Source organism: Varanus komodoensis, unplaced genomic scaffold, assembly GCF_004798865.1.
Source record: "Varanus komodoensis strain SLA01 unplaced genomic scaffold, ASM479886v1 scaffold1, whole genome shotgun sequence".
Lineage (NCBI taxonomy): Eukaryota > Metazoa > Chordata > Lepidosauria > Squamata > Varanidae > Varanus > Varanus komodoensis.
In genome coordinates, this window is record NW_025335268.1 from 87,967,371 (window position 1) to 87,983,299 (window position 15,929).

The 15,929-nt window shown below is 44.0% G+C and overlaps 1 protein-coding gene across 1 annotated transcript in view; it reads right to left on the minus strand.

The window, feature by feature from the left end:
• Positions 1–254: 254 nt before the first annotated feature.
• Positions 255–15,929, minus strand: part of RAB6B (RAB6B, member RAS oncogene family) — a 63,489-nt gene continuing 47,814 nt past the window's right edge. The window contains exons 3-8 of the mRNA XM_044434101.1: positions 13,651–13,704; positions 10,206–10,311; positions 6,471–6,582; positions 5,987–6,080; positions 4,372–4,438; positions 255–421 (exon numbers count right to left, since the gene is read on the minus strand). Of these exons, the coding sequence (XP_044290036.1) occupies positions 357–421; positions 4,372–4,438; positions 5,987–6,080; positions 6,471–6,582; positions 10,206–10,311; positions 13,651–13,704 (498 nt within the window). The 3' untranslated portion in view covers positions 255–356. The remainder of the gene's footprint in view (positions 422–4,371; positions 4,439–5,986; positions 6,081–6,470; positions 6,583–10,205; positions 10,312–13,650; positions 13,705–15,929) is intronic.

Consider the following 15,929-nt stretch of genomic DNA (forward strand, 5'->3'; position numbering starts at 1 on the left):
TAAGTTTACAAATATACAATTTAAAAAAAAGTTCCCAAAAAAGGATAGACGTTCCCATGGCTGAAAGTTGTATACACACACAATTAAAGTGTCTTGTTTAAAATTCTGAATTGTTTTGGCATCTTAATAAAGTACAATATATTACAACTAAACCAAAAAGAAGAAGATAGAACCAGCTGTTGACTCATGTAGTCTCATCCTTGCCCCCCGCCCCCTCCCTTCCCTAGAGAGACACAGAGAGAAAAGAAATCCTCCCCATCCAATAACTCAATTTGTATTATTAGGAAGCTAACCAATAGGAAGCAACACAACAAGCGTGTGGTGTCAAATGGAGCTGACGAATCCTGCGCTTTGTATTAACAAGAACACCCTCCTTCACTGGCTGGTGGTTCCTGTGGTTTGTCCAGTTTAATGTCAATCACTGAATACAAGAATTAAGGGAGATAACAATCAAAGGAAGAGCATCTTGCTTATACGGTGGGTTTATCGCATTCTGGGGAGTAACATGTCCATAAAATGTATCAATAGTACAGGAGTAGGCCATCTGGTGCCCTCCAAATATTTTGGACTGTGAATCCAATACTCCGTGCCCATTGTCCATGGGACTCGGAGTCCAAAGCAGGCAGTCTACTGATACTATTGGTCAGGAAATCTTGCAGGCACGTCACTGCTGAAGTTCAAGGCATCAGTAGCATAGCAAGAGGCCATGCCCTGCATTCACAGCTATACAAGTATATCCTAAAGGTAATTTGGTCAAATTATTTATCAAATGCTAGCAGTGTTATAAAACATGCTTGTAAAGAAGCCCAGGGGCTTTGCTAGCACATTTGAGCGTGCACAGAGATGCTGAAAACCTTAGTGTTGTTCTGTCATCACCTAACATCCTTAAGAAAGCCACTTACTGTCACCCAGTTCCCAATTCTTCAGAGTGGCTCCTACATGATACAGTTGGGAAGTGACTTTATGGTCAGGGGTTATGCCTGGATTTATTGAATCAGTGGTAGAGATTAGCTGCACTCCCATTGTAACAAGCAAGATCTAACTGGAACCTCATGATGCATCTGTTTCTTCCCCACCTGTTTCAGCTTTGTGCTAGCATCTCACTCATGGCAAGTAGACAGACAATGTGTTTCCGCTAAATGCAAATAATTTCCAAAGGAGGGGCTGTGTGGAAGCACTTAATGAAATTAGCAGTAACTTAGAAGGTGTCGAAGCATCTAACACAACCAAGCCATCTGGAGGGCTCTGTACAGAGACCATTATGCCATCATAGAGGCACAGAAAGGCCTACAGTCTTGCCTCCCAGAGCAGAGCATGTAGCTTAAGGACTCAAGGGACATTTCTTTCTCAACCAGTGGCAGGCTGGTCTCTCCTACTGGGCACAGCTAGTGCAAAGCCCAAGCTGTGCTCTCTGTGTGTGACGCTGACATGTGCAAATTATATCACACTCAGCCCAGCCCCCCCGAGAGAGCTGCCTTTTCCCAGCTTAAAAGGCAGCAGTTAGACCAGGAGTGCTGCTGTCAGACACAGCCAGGCACCCACTCTCTCCCGCCACAGTGATTCCCAGGCGCCGTGTCCTCACTGTCCCCACTCGGCCGGGCAGGCACATGCTGCCACCACCGCATGTCACCTCTGGGACAATTGGGACGCAATAAAAGCAGGCTCAAGAGTCGTGTCATTGCCAGCTCCACCCCCACCCCCCCCCTTCTTGCCATAGAGGAGAGAATTAGTTTGGCAATCGGCTTGCGGAAAGACCTGTGAGGGGTGGCAGGCCTGTCCTTGTACAAGCCTTGTGTCCTTCCCCAGGTTTCCCTCAAGTTCTGCCACTTTCTGAGGTGCTAGGCCCTTGGAGTGCATTGGAAAACTAAGTGGTAACTGGGGAGTTCCAGTACCTCAAAAACTCTGAGAAGCTTGCTGGGAAGGGGGAAAAATCAAAGGAGTGTTTTTTATAGCTTTTTTGGGGGTGGTCTTTATACACCTGCACTGTAAACCCTTGGAAAAATGAAGTTAGCCCAGGTTTATACAGTCAAGAGTATATGGCAAATGTCAACTTAATAGCCCACTACTATGTAACTATGTTTTTTCCGCATTCCTTTTTCAAAAGGTGGCCTGTTTGGAAAGCACCCTTGCAACAGGGCTGCCCTCATTTTGGTCCTCCTACAGGGTTCCCTGGGATACTTGAGAAGTGGGAGAGGAGGAGATGGCATATAGTCTGTTGTGTCTGTCTGTCGAGTGCAGAGGAATTTTAGCCACAGTGGTGGGTTGGTTCATGTGTTGTGTGAACCCAATCAGAAGCTTGAACCATATGTACAAACTTGTTTATTTGTTGTACAAAAACAGGCCTGGGAGGTAGGTTATTTATAAAAGGGAAGTTACTTGACCTCAGAAGTTATAGAAAATATCCAAGTCTGTGAGTTTCTGAATGTAGCAAAAATGGAAGGAACATGAAATTAGCCTTGATTAGGTTTGCCTTCACAATGAGTGCTGTTGAGAAGTTTGATCTGTTGCCATCACAGCTGCTAGGAGTATGAATCGAAGAAACTAGAACCCAGGACAGGGGCATTGCGCAGTGTATTACACCTAAAAGAAGGTATTTTGGGGCTCTCCTGGAATGAAGTGTGTGTCATCACTTGCCCTCTGCTTTCCAGAGTGCACACTGGGCACTCTGATGAAGGCCATTTCTAAATCTCTCTGTTCCCTGTGAAGAAAGGGACAGCTTTGTGGACCTCCTGCATAACCTAAGCAAAGGGAGGCCAAGTGACTTGGCTGTCAGAGTGTGGCAAATATTTCTAGTGAGGCCATTCTTCTCCATTTCCTGCCTGCCTCACAGACAGAGAAAAGTCATTACTGCTGTGTTTAATTAAAAAAACCATGAATTCCTCTGTAATAAATAACATTTAATTGGACTATATTCATTAGTACTGCTCTATGCTGTTGCTTTCCCTTTGTGTGCTCATTCCATAATGGGAGAAAAGGGGTTCTGGGTTCAATTTAACAAGAGCATTTGTGCTTCTCAAGAACTCAGAATGGGAAGGGAATGGCTGGCGGGGGCTCACACTTGCCCTCAGACATTCTTGCAGAGCAAGGAATCACTGAGGCACAAAATGCATTAACAAAGCATAATCCATTCCTTTCCCAGCAGGAAAGTGCAAATGATACGATCTGAAGCACTTTCTATGCATCAGTGATTTTAGCTTTTCTGGAGACATGCAACTCCCCAAAGATTTGATGCCAGGACAGAATCGCCCTATAGGCTCTCTGTGACCCCTTAAAAAACAGGCACTTTCTCAAGTCCATGCAAAAAGGAGCTGAACAGGAACTCTTGAGGTTAATCAAAGGCTCATTATGGATTGCGTGCTAATAATTGGAAGAAGATCACAGTCTAGTGACAATGGAGCAATTTCTTCTTGATGATGGTGCATTCACATGAAACAGCAGTGATACGTAGCATCTAAAGTTCTGTACTGAGACTATCTGGATGTTACACCCTGCACAGATGTATTCCCAGGCATGTGCTCATGTATTTCCTCATCATGTGCATCATATTTCTCTTTGGCTGGACCTAAAGCGAAAGACTGTGAACCGAAACCCCACTCTGCGGGCCCTGGAAAATCCTGCTCACTGTCATCTTGCAGTCACATCCTTGTCCTCGTGTGAAGCCCAGCCATGGGAGCCCACAGTAAAATGTCCCCTAGTATTAGAAGGTGGACCTGTCAGCCACTCAAAATTTACTTCAGTCCCTGTTCTCCCTGCAGTGTCTAGAGAACGGAAGCCGAAAGTGTAATTTGGATACAAAGTTGTCAGTAACAAAACCTTGCTTTGGAATGGCTTTGGTTCTATTTGTTACAGATAGAAGCCTCTCTTGCATCAGGAGCCAACAGAACTGGCCTGAAGCAGCCTAATCCTGAAGTTTTGGGCTTCATCTGAATCCAGTGCACATCCCTAGTGGTTTGGAGGGGTTTCAGGAGGGTGGCACATACCCAGGGCTGGGGCAAAGGGAGGACTTGCCTTTCATTCCAGCTTTGCTTTTGATCCAAGTTGGAAAAGAAGTTTGGGAGATATAATGCTTGTGTTATATTAAGACTAGCATTACAAACTTGGCTAGGTTGGGCTTGTCACTTTCTAAGACATTTTTATATGAGAGCCTGAAACACCTCCAAGCTTCTTACCCAAGCTGAAGAATAAAAAGCAAGAATTTGTAATATGAAAGATTCTGACCTGTGTCAGTCTTCATGATCATACAATAAACCCAGCTGCAGAAAAAGCTGCTTTAAGGATCATTTTAGGAAAACAGTCTTATTTATCCCCATCACCTCTATGGGCAAGGATTGCTTAAGAAGTAGCTCTTATTTATTAATTAACAAAGGATACTTCCTTCTTTGCTCTTCTCTTGGACACTCTCCATCCCTGGCAGAGCTGAGGCGACACGTCGGAAAAGCTAGAGCAAAGTGTGGGGTGTAGGACAACAAAGGCAGACAGAAGGATGGATCAAGGTGCAAGAGAACAAATCATTGTTCTATAATAACGACTTTATAGTTTACATCCAAAATGCAACTGAAAGCATCAAAAGTGCAGAGAATGTGACATTAATTAGGCAAGTGCTTCCACTTGATACTTCAGACAATGAGAACAAGAAGGAGAGCTATTCATAAGAGCATCAACAGAAAAAATGTTACCTTGCACCTGCAGAAACAACAATGGCTGTGGTGAATAAATATAATTTCCAGGCAGGTAAAATAGCACAGCTTGAGAGATAACTAACAGCAACTCAGACTCCTGGAGAAAACTAACAGATGTGAACTCTGCATAAAAACATGCAGGTGATGTCAAAGCTGGGAATGCTGAATTGGATCCAGATTTAGTCATACTTAAGCAGAACCCCTGAAATCAGTGAAATCAGTTTCAGTGGCTGACTCGATGCAAGACGAAGTCCGGATCCAGCCTGCTCTCTCTCCTTACTGTACTAATGGGCTCTGCTGTCACTTAGGGCTTCTGGGCACATAACATTTCCCTGTGAAACCTAATTTGTTTGGTATTCATGAGTCGCGTGTGGGAAAAAATGCACATCTCGTGTCATCTACATGGGGGGGAAAGTAGTGCCAGTTGGCCTGCAGGGAGAGCTGTAGCCCACACATTTGATCGGCTGTCTGCCTAGGTTCCTGAAGCGTGGTGCACTGTGTGTTGTCTGTGACACCTCTGCAGATGCCCACCAGCCTCCCTGATCTCCTTATTTTTATTCCTTAATTACACCATTTTTTCCAGTTGGGAGCTTAGCATGTGGCAAAGCAAAGTGCTGCTCTCCTGCACCATCTTTACTAGAGTTCAAATAGTGGTTTTGTGTTTCGGAGTTTAGAACCCCACCTGCCTTGTAAGGTGGGACTTCTCTACTCAAGGCGTTTAACCTTCTACTTTCTGAAGCTTCTGCATCCAGATTCTTTTCAGGATTAATACTGGCTCCTTTACATGTGTTTTTTTTCTTCCCCATCCCAGGAGGGTTTCTTGCTCTGCCTTTCTACATTTTCCATTAAGCAGCCAATCTGAGGGTCTCACTGCTTCCATTATCAGATAATATGACATATTCCTCATTCTCACCAAAATAGAAAATAAAATAAAATACAGTAAAATCAAGTAAAGTAAAATAAAATAAAATAAAATGCTTCAGAAATGGAAAAGGCCTTGGAGGGTGATGATGTTGTGAAAAGCATCCAAACATGACTGTGAGGACTCAGGAGTGTACAATATATGATTCATGTCGGGAAGCCCTTTGCTTCTTGAGCAAGCTATTTTTCTAATAGTGGCACCTATCTGCCTTCTGGGAAATGAACGTTTTGTGACTCAAAATGGTAGTCAACTTATGGATGGGCAAACCCCCTATGTGGGAATGCCCATGACACTCTCAAAGTTTCAGATGTGAAGACTAAGCCAAAAAGGTTGGGGAAACCTGATCTTGGGCAGTAACAGTCACCCAGGAACAAATATACCTTACCTGTTTTACATTGTATCCTGTTTTTGCACTTGTCTCAATAAACATGACATTCAGTTCCTTAGCTCTCTGTTCCCCTTCTTCAATTGTTATCTGCCTGGGATCAGATGTACAAAAGAAGGTGAAATCATAACAATGGTCTCAGTGCAACTGGGAAAGATTGGGGAAATGGGTTTTGTTGGACCATATGGGAACAGGAGGGAAGCTAAGGTGCAGGAAGAAAAACTGTAATAATGCCATCAAGCTGAGCCTTGTTTCATAGCGATGTACAAGGGATTCAGCAATAGTCCATCAAATGGGAGTTGTTGCTCTAGGAAATCTGTTCCTAAAGCAACAAGAGACATCAGAGTTCCTCTACTGTATGTTGCTCTTTGCTTTTTTTTTTTTTTTAAACTGTCTTGTACATGCATTTTAGCGGTCCTCTTCTCCAGCATTAATGATCAGTTCCCCACTCCCTGCCATTGCCCTGGTCATCGTGTACATTTACCTCTTATCTGCAAGGTCTGTTTTGTTGCCCACTAACATGATGATGACATCACTTCCTCTTTCTGTCCTGACATCATCAATCCATTTAGAAGTCTGCTGGAAAGAGTTGAGATCTGTGAGGGCAAAGAAAAACAAGGAAGGTGGGTAGGAAACAAAGGCTGATTTTCCAGTGGCCTCTTAGATGATGGATTCTTTTGAAAGTTTTAAAGGAACAAGAACATTGTATTTGTCAGTGTTCTCTCTCTCTCTCTCTCTCTCTCTCTCTCTCTCTCTCTCTCTCTATATATATATATATATATATATATATATGGAGAATATATATATTTTCAGCCTCTCTACTTGCTAGGGCCCCAATAACTATCAGCTTCTCCCCTGAATGGCTGATATATGCATTTTTAAATATGCACTTTAACTGCAATAGCCACACATTTTAATGTCAGGCCTAATTTTCCATCAGATATTACTATGGAAGAAAACATTTTTGGTTTTAATGTATTATTCTAATTGGGTCTATAAGCAGAGATTGCTACTTCCTCATAACTTCATCTCCTAAGAACAGTATTTGTTCAAGTATGCCTTCTGGTCATGGATGGTTTCCTGAATATTCAGCTACAGAAGCTTCAGTGAATATTTTGCTCAGATCAATGCACAGCATGACCAGCAGTGTGGGCCTGGGCTTCATTCAGCGTGCTACCTTTGCCTGGACCAGCTTACATATTGACAGCAGATTCTAGACAGGACTGAGCGCAACCATAGCAAGCCTCAGCTATCCATCCATTAAGAAGAAGCAGTTTTAATTATCCACTCTGGGCCACCAGAGGGAGGCAGATCCTCCCTTTCTGTTGCTTTTCATTTCCTCTTACATTAATTGAGCAAGAGACACAGCCATGTTAGAGCAAACCCTGAGAGGTGGCTACAGAAAAGGTCAGAGGTGTGTCAGAGCTGGACTACAAGGCTGGCAAGAATTGAAATATTTTATTCAGAAGCAGCTTCAGGATGGAAACTACAAGATGCCTCAGCAGTGAGAATGTGGCAACTGGATGAGGGCTGAATGGAGTGAGCTTGTGGTGCAAAGGGAACAGAGGAACTCCAAAAATCAGGCAAATGCCCTTCCATGAACAGAGCCCTTCTGTCCTGGATTCAACCCAGTGGATCCAATTTACACTGGATCAACTGTGCTAATAGAAGTGGACTTTCTCATCTCCTTCTTCTCACAACAGCCCCTCCAGCCTCCTGAAAATTACACTTAAGGAGACTGTAAGCTATGGTGTGTGAGAAAGGAGGTTCACTCAAAATGGAGTGGCGGGATCATCATAAGCAGAAGTTCCCTTCCTCTTGAAGATGGCAGATCTTGGATCTGACCCAATGGGTTCTTATTGTGCTTTCTTTCTAAGATGATTATACAGCAGATTCATAGAACAGCAAGGGGCCAGTAAGGCACTTGGGTTCAACCCCCTGCTCAATGCAGGACTTCTTCCAAAAGATCCCAAGTGGAACAGACAACATTCTACTGCAGAGCACATGCACCCACACTACAAGTTGTACAACTGGCTCCACTCTGTAAATGCCTGGGAAGTTGCCATGTATCAGCCAAGGCCCAAATGTGACCCATACATTAGACAAGAACCTCAGTAGAACTTCCCAAAACAGAGTATCCTTCAGTCAATGTAACCAAACCCAGATTCCACAGGTATCCAATTACACCTCCAGACAAGAAAATTTGGAAACCAAATGACATTTCCTTTTCTGACACAAAATATTATTTATCTGAATGCTGTATCCCTAGTATGGGAAACAGGATTTTTTAGTAAAAATACATTAATATTGAGTTCGCTCAGGATATGCCAGCCAGCATATTATAGCTCTTAGGAGTGTCAGATGAGGACTAGGATGGCTTGGGTTCAAATTCCTACTTGGTCATGGTGCTCCATTGGCTGACATGCACCAGTCAGTATCCCTCAGTCCATACTACCTTACAAGGCACTATGAGGATACAATGCAGGGAATCCATGTATATTGAGGGCACACAAGCTTTTTGAGCTGTGACAATGTGGGAAACTGCCTTGGGTGCTACCACAAAATGGCTCCAATAAGAAGATGTAGCAACGGACAAATAACTGGCCCAAAGTATAAGGCAGAGGTAAGGTTTGATACTCAACAAAATTAGCAACTTCTTCAACCCCACATTTCACGGCAATCTCAGCTGCTAATAAGAAAATGTGTCCAACAATTGCTTTAAGGGGGAAGGGAAGGGCACCTTTCTGGTTGTCAGAAAAAGGTGCCCAGGGGGACACTGGTGTCCAGGGATATTGTACTGCCTCCCCCTGAACCATATAGCACTTTGAGTCCCTTATGTAAAGGTTAGGGTATAAATGTATACCCTAAATACAATAAATTCAAATAAAAGTGCAGGAAAACTATCACAAAGTGCAACTATGAGAGAATGTTCTGTTCATAGGGGTCAATGGCCTTGCTGGGAAAGAAAAAGGTGGCAGAGACAGAGATATTGTGTACGTACAAACAAACAATCCAACAGTGCAACTGAAGCCACAATGGTGCAAAAATGTTTAACTCTGCTATTTGTGCAAACACCATGCACAAAAACATCTATGGTACACATTTTTATATAATAATACAAATGACATGCATTATGAACTTCATTGTATTGCCTGCTTAATAATGCTGTCTATTCATGAAATTATTGGTTTTGCAATATGGCTTGTTACAGCCTTTCCCAACCCAATGTCCTCCAGATGCGAAGATTTATAACACTCATCATCTCCTACCTGCCATAGTTCATGCTGGTTACTGTGGTCCAACATGTTTGAAGGACACCAGATTGGAATAGGCTAAATTATTAAATATGTAAGGGTCAGCAGTGTCTCTCAAAAAGACAATGGAACCATTATCTCAACTTCATGCCCAGCTCACAGAAGCATCCGGCAAGCCTCCATCGCAAGCAATATTAGGACTGGATGGACTTCATTCTGCAACTCAATGAGTGAGTTCCTCAGGCAGGCTTGGCAAATGGTTTTTGACAGGGGGCCTTAATTCCTATTTGGGAAGGGTTCTGGGGACTTCATTCCAGTAATGGGGAGGGATAAGGGCATAGGGTCAAGGACTTAGTGGGTGGGTCAGATGTATTTCATACCGATGTGGACATTTTCCCACAAAGCATGCAGTTCAAATCTACTCATATCTACTCAGGAGTAAGTCCCAGTGTAACAGTTCAGGCATGCAAAGGACAGCTCAGTGCTACCATGTAAAATGTATTTACAGTTTAAATACCCAGTAAAGTATTTGCAATTTTAAGTCATTTAAATTGCTATTATTGCCAGTCATTAGTAGGGTTTCCCTGCACTGGACAAAGGCTGCCTTTCTTGGATGATTCCAGTTCTTATTTCCAATCAGCCTCTTAACATACGGTTGAGTGGGATGCTAGAAAGAACAAGTATTTTACTAGGCCATTGCTTGCATGAGTGAATAACATGTCTTAAGCGCTGCACCAGCTCCTGCCTGACAAAAACTGTTGACACAGCACAGAAAGGGAATACGGAGCGCCACTCCCTTTGGAGGAAGCCTTCAAATATTTCCAGTATGTGGCATCTGCCATACCCATTGGTTACGTCTTACACTGATCATGTTGGTCTGCTTGCTATGTAGCAGATATTCCTAATGGATGATACCAAACTGCAAAATGTTCCCATGTAGACAACCACATCCAAACTTAACTCACTTGTGATGTCATAGACCACCACTGCTACTGTGGAGTCTCGAATATAACTGGGGATCAAACTTCGGAATCTCTCCTGGCCTGCTGTGTCCCAGAGTTGCAGCCGCACCTGACCAAGCCGGGGGAGAAGCACAACAGAGGAAACACAAAAGAGAGGAGAGACAGAAACACAATTAGAGGAAGAGAAACTGCCAACATAGACAAAGGAACAAAAGAAAGAAAAAAGGGGGAAAAGAAGAGGCCGTTTGTTATCTGCTGTGCCCCCTGAGAGGTTTTTTTTTTTAACTGATAAGTCTTCATTTCTTATCCTAAGATGTTTGGTTACTCAAGACACAGGGAGGTGTTCTTCTGCTGTTGATACTGGTGTGATGCACACAGCTGCCCCTCTCAGAAGTTCCATGTTGGCATAACAAATGCACTCCAGGAGAACAGCTCAATGTGCAAAGAGCTCCTGTTCCACATATGCATTCATTATACCTACCTTGAACCCCTGGAAAAAGGTTCTTTTTTAAAGCTTTGCTTGGGAGTTTTGTGAACAAAAAGTCTGGTATAGAAGCAAGAAGTAAAGGACAGAAGAGAAGGGGCAATGATAAAGTTTACATCAAGTCATCAAGGAGAAGACACACTAGTATCCACTAGAGGACACAACCTGAATTTGCTAAGAGGGAAAATATGACTAGAGGTAAAGTGGCAATCCACTAAATTATTTCAGTCATTGGGCTACACTAAAGAATTGGAGATTTGAAGCGTGCACACTAACTCTCCTTCTATTCTCCCAGGTCTATGGGGGCCAGAGCCGAGTGCTCTGCGTGAGCCTTTCATAAACTTTCTCTGGAGGCTGCCAACGGTTTCAGCTTATGTCATATGCACGGGGAGGGGGTGAGCTGAATGCTTTGGAATCAAAAGGGAAACTCAACATTCAAGTACAGGCTGGAAGACATCCATCATCACCTTGGAATGGAGCATGCAGGGAATGGATTTAAGGCCACATTTGCTTTAATGCACACCTGCAAGTCCAATTCTCATTTACCTATGAGATTTGCAATGTGGTCTATACCCACCTTGCACTATGAACAGGATTGGATGATCAATACAGTGGGAGCAATCAAGCGTGGCGTCAGCACAGAGCACAATTTGGCACAAAGGTTTCAGAGGAAAAAAAGAAAAAAGGCATGCACTTCAGACTGAGTGGCTTTGTCAGAGGAATGCTTGATCAAAGCTGGTTTGGAAGCTGGTAATCTACTCTAGTACATCTGCCTTCATTGTTTCCCCTGAGCTCTGAATCAACAGAGAATTGTTTGTGATATCTTTTGGGGAAAGGAGGAGAGAAAGGAAGAGACCCAGTCATATTTCTGCCAGTGGATCAGAAACAACCTCTAGGGAAGCCTAGGGAAACCTGCTACTCCCCCCCCACCCCCCACCCCCAAATCCCCTGCATTACTCAGCCTGTGGCTTTCATTAGTGTGATTGCACAGCCTTGGAAACAACCCATTAGGCCTGAGATGGATGTTTGACTGTGCATTAACACTGCACGAGATACTTAGCTGCTACTTATTAATGCAGCAGCTGCTGCTTTCCTCTCATTAGAGCCAGCTTCCATCTGCGTTGACATTGGGCTATCCTTGCACAAAGTTCCCCCAAAATCTATAAATCAAGACCATTTTAGAGTGTCCCCCTCCCTCCAATGTCCTTTCCAAGAAGAGAGGAGATACAGAGAAAATGCAGGCGCTTAGGAAGGACTTCCCAGCAGAGCGGCTGATGGCCCATCCTTGAAGAGACTGCAGGTCATACATGTCCTGGATCACAGGACAGAAAATGATTGTACATTCTTGGCTTATAAGGAGAAGGCTGCAGTAGCACATCTCTGCCTGGGAACCTGGTGAGCAGATAATATGGCGCTCACTGGGTCAGTGCTCTAAGGACAAGGCAGCTTATGCTCTGAAACACAACAAACCTTGCCATGTGACACATTCCCTTCAGTTTCTAACCCACTGAAGACAATAAGGTTTCCAGTAAAGAGCTCAGCGGAACTAAATTCATGGCTCCAAAGAGGTGCCTTGCAAGTGGAACTCCTCCCAAATGCTCCCAACAGAGTGTTATTGTTCAGCACAATGAAAAGAAAGAGTAAAGCCTATTGGAGGACTGATCTTGAGCTCCTAGCACAGCCTGCTATTGGCAAGCTGGCTGTGAATGGTAGAAGTAGTCAGACACCATAGCTGGAAGGCACCAAGCTGGGGAAGGCTGTGCTAGGAATTTGCGTACTACAAAATCCCGGTGTTTTGAGTTGGGTGCCCATAAAGGTGATAACATTCCATTCCCATAAATATGCATTAATGAGGCTCTGCTACTTCTTTTGAATTGCATGTGCAAGTGGAATACACTCAATTTGTTTCTTCTGCACAATAATTAGGACTCCTGTTTCAAGTCAGACTGTCTTGGGGTTCAGAACCTTGAGGATCTTTAGAAGCTGATTGACATGACTCCAGTAATGTCAGGCACTCAGGGGCATCTCATTGGAGATCCATGCCTCAGGACAGCCCCCCACTGAACCCCCAGCCTGTCGATGGCAAATGCTCAGAAGTCCCTTGGAAGGGCACTCTTGCACAGAGAGTTCTCTGAAGACAGAGGTGTGGGAAACTGCTGGGGCAGGGAGGTGCGGATGCCTGGATCCTCTCTATGCAGGACTGGGATGGAATTCACGTCAGTCAAGGATGAGGACTGCGTGGCTTTCCAGATGCAGCCAGACTGCAACTCCCATCATCCCTCTCCACTGCCTGTGATGTCTAGGGCTGATAGGAGTGAGAGTCTATCAACATCTGCAGGCCTGTAGATGTTCCCCAATCCTGACATAGAGGAACCCTTGACTGCATGCTCTGAGTAAGTCACTCAGCAGCTATTGATATGAAAACTGTTCAAGTCTTTAAAATTCAGATTTAGTCAAAGCTCTTGGAAAAATTAATCTTGGGTTTTGGAGTAGTCCATAAGAGCATAATCTTATCTATTAATGAAAAATGATTGCTGGGGGAAGGAAGCTATTTGGTCCTTCCATTTCCCCCTGGCAAAGCTTGAGAGTAGGTCATCTATGGAATATGATGAAGGGCAAGATGAGACCAAGATGAAGGAGCAGAATTCTTTCCTTCCTTCAAACACTCCCACCCTTAAAAGATACATGGTATTTTGTAATAGGCAAACCAATGAGGAGTAACAGAAGAGTGCAGGCTGGTCTTCCCCAGCCTGGATGGCCTTTCTGGACAGGGAATGACGGGAATCATTGTCTACTATCTGGAGGGCACCAGGTTGGGAAAGATTGGCATGAGCAGATAATTCGCTTTGCTGTTTGGGTACTTAGTAATAGGACGTTAGCACAAGAATCCTCTTTGCATTTCCCCACTGCTTCTGATTATGTTGCTCAGGCAGGTCAGCTCTTCAGCAACTCCTGTCCACTTACTGTCCGGTCTTCCAAGTACATGGTTTTAGATAAGAAGTCAATTCCAATTGTAGCCTGTAAGAAAGGGGGAAAGCAGGATAATGGTCAGAAAGCATTTTTGAGCAGAAGTTATTTTAAGATTGTAAAGCATGACTGGGATCCAAAGAGATAATCTGAGTGTGCTCCACACCTCGGGGGACTTTTTCGGTCCCCCTTAAACAGCAGAACCACTTTCACGTCATATAATAATTTACTTTACGAGGTATCACCATTTCAAAAGAGTTTGCAGTGTTGCACAAGAAGCTGTCGATCCATGAAATGAAGGCTAAAAGCGCCTCTTCTGGTACCATCTCACACAGACACAGCAATGTTCCACCTGAAGCTCTCTGGCAGATGGTTGACAGCCCTCGCAGTTGTTCCTTCACATCCATTTCAGATTCATCAGTACAGCTGTGCAACCATTCATGACGAAGTAAGAGCAGATCATCCTTGCCCAACCTGGCACCCTCCTGATGTTTTGGACTACAATAAACATGGTAAGTGGCTGTGCTGGCTGGAGGTGCTGGGGCCTTTAGTCCAACACAGCTGGAGAAAGCTGGATTGGGTGAGACTGACCTATAGTATTTTGCTCTTATTCTCCTACCCTGCTCATAACAGTATTAATATTAGAAGGTTCTCTTTTCCACACAGTCTTTCAAGAATTGATGAAAATCCTGATAGACTCTCCCACCACAGATGCTTTTGGCCTTTTCCCTGGGGTTCACCAGAACTACAGCCCTAGAAGCCTGGAAGGTCATCCAGGAAGCCACATGCTGGCTAAAGACAACATTGTAAGGAGTGAACTCATCATCACTTCACTGTGAGTCATAAGAAACATAGCAATAGCTGCCATGATTTAAGCTGATGGTGGCACTGATACACTTCGGGATACCTTGCTCTTAAGTGTATTCAGCCTGGGAATTTGGGTAAAAATAAAGGAATAAATTGACAGGGTGTGAATATACATAGCTTCTGAATGCTAAGGTCCCTTTCAACTGCCCAGGATTATGTTGGTTTCTAATCAAGGATGCAAATTTCATCAGGGAGTATGCCCAGATGAGTTCTCAGGCTGCATGGCTGCTGAACTGACCAATGTAATTAAAAGGAGCAGTCTCCAAAGCTCAGGCATTGAAACCCACTCAGCTTTGGGAGTTTGGATTTCTAGTCACATCTGCTTCTGAGTTCAGTGGATTAATCAAACAGTATGTGCTGCAGTCTGCTAGGGGCATCCTCTCCAGAGGGAGCTAGCCAATATTTATGAAGCAGCACAGTAATGGCTCTGTATACTTAGCTCTGTGCAATGAATGGAGTTTCTCTAAGGAATTGGGAATGGGAAAATAAGGGAGCCTATCCATCTTCTAAGCATCAGAACCCACTAGGCTGTTATGTGGTCTGGATGGTCGGATATCTAGGATTGCCTTCTCGATTACACAGCAGTGTTAGAGCAGAAAATAAAAAGTAAACAGATGGAATCAAAACATCTGCACAGTGACATATAAAGCACTTGTGGCAACCTATTCAGTCCCCCTCATAGCTGTCAAAAACTAGTTTGACAGAACAGAGGAAAACAAAGATGAGATCCTAAACGCTAACAGGACGAAACAGCAGCTTAAAGTAGCCTCCCCCAGCCTGGTGGCTTTCAGGTGCTTGACTGCAACTTCCATCATCCCCAGTCAGTTAAACAGCAACACTCACAGGGGCTGATCAGAGCTGAAGCACATCTGGGAGATATTTAGTTGGGGAAGGATGATTTAAAGCAGGATTAAACTCATGTTTATTCAGATCTTCTCTGCTGGCTCCTGCAAATGTATCCTAGCAAACCAGGATCACAAGCTCTCTGTAAGTCTGTTGCATTTCAATGGGCTCAAAGTGTTTGCTTAGAAGGTCTACTTACACAGGCTTCCATGGCAACAGTTACTCTGGCCAGCATGAACACTGGGGGTAAGCAGCACATTCGCCTACCTAATATTCATGTTCATCTCATGTACATACTCTGCTCCCCAATGAGTGGAGGACAAATGCTCAAGAATGCTGCCTGATGATCGAGGCTTAAGTCTTTAGCACACACCAGCCATGTACAAATGGCAGTAAGGAAAAATAGGCATTGACGGAAACCTTTCCCTTGAACCTTAACACGGAGGGGCTGCACCTAGGTCCCTAAACCTTCTCAGGTAGCCAGCACCTGCCAGTTCTTCCTGCCCCAGGCTAGGCAAGGAAGCTAGAATAAAAGTATTTGTTGAATATGTCCTGCTGATTTTGGC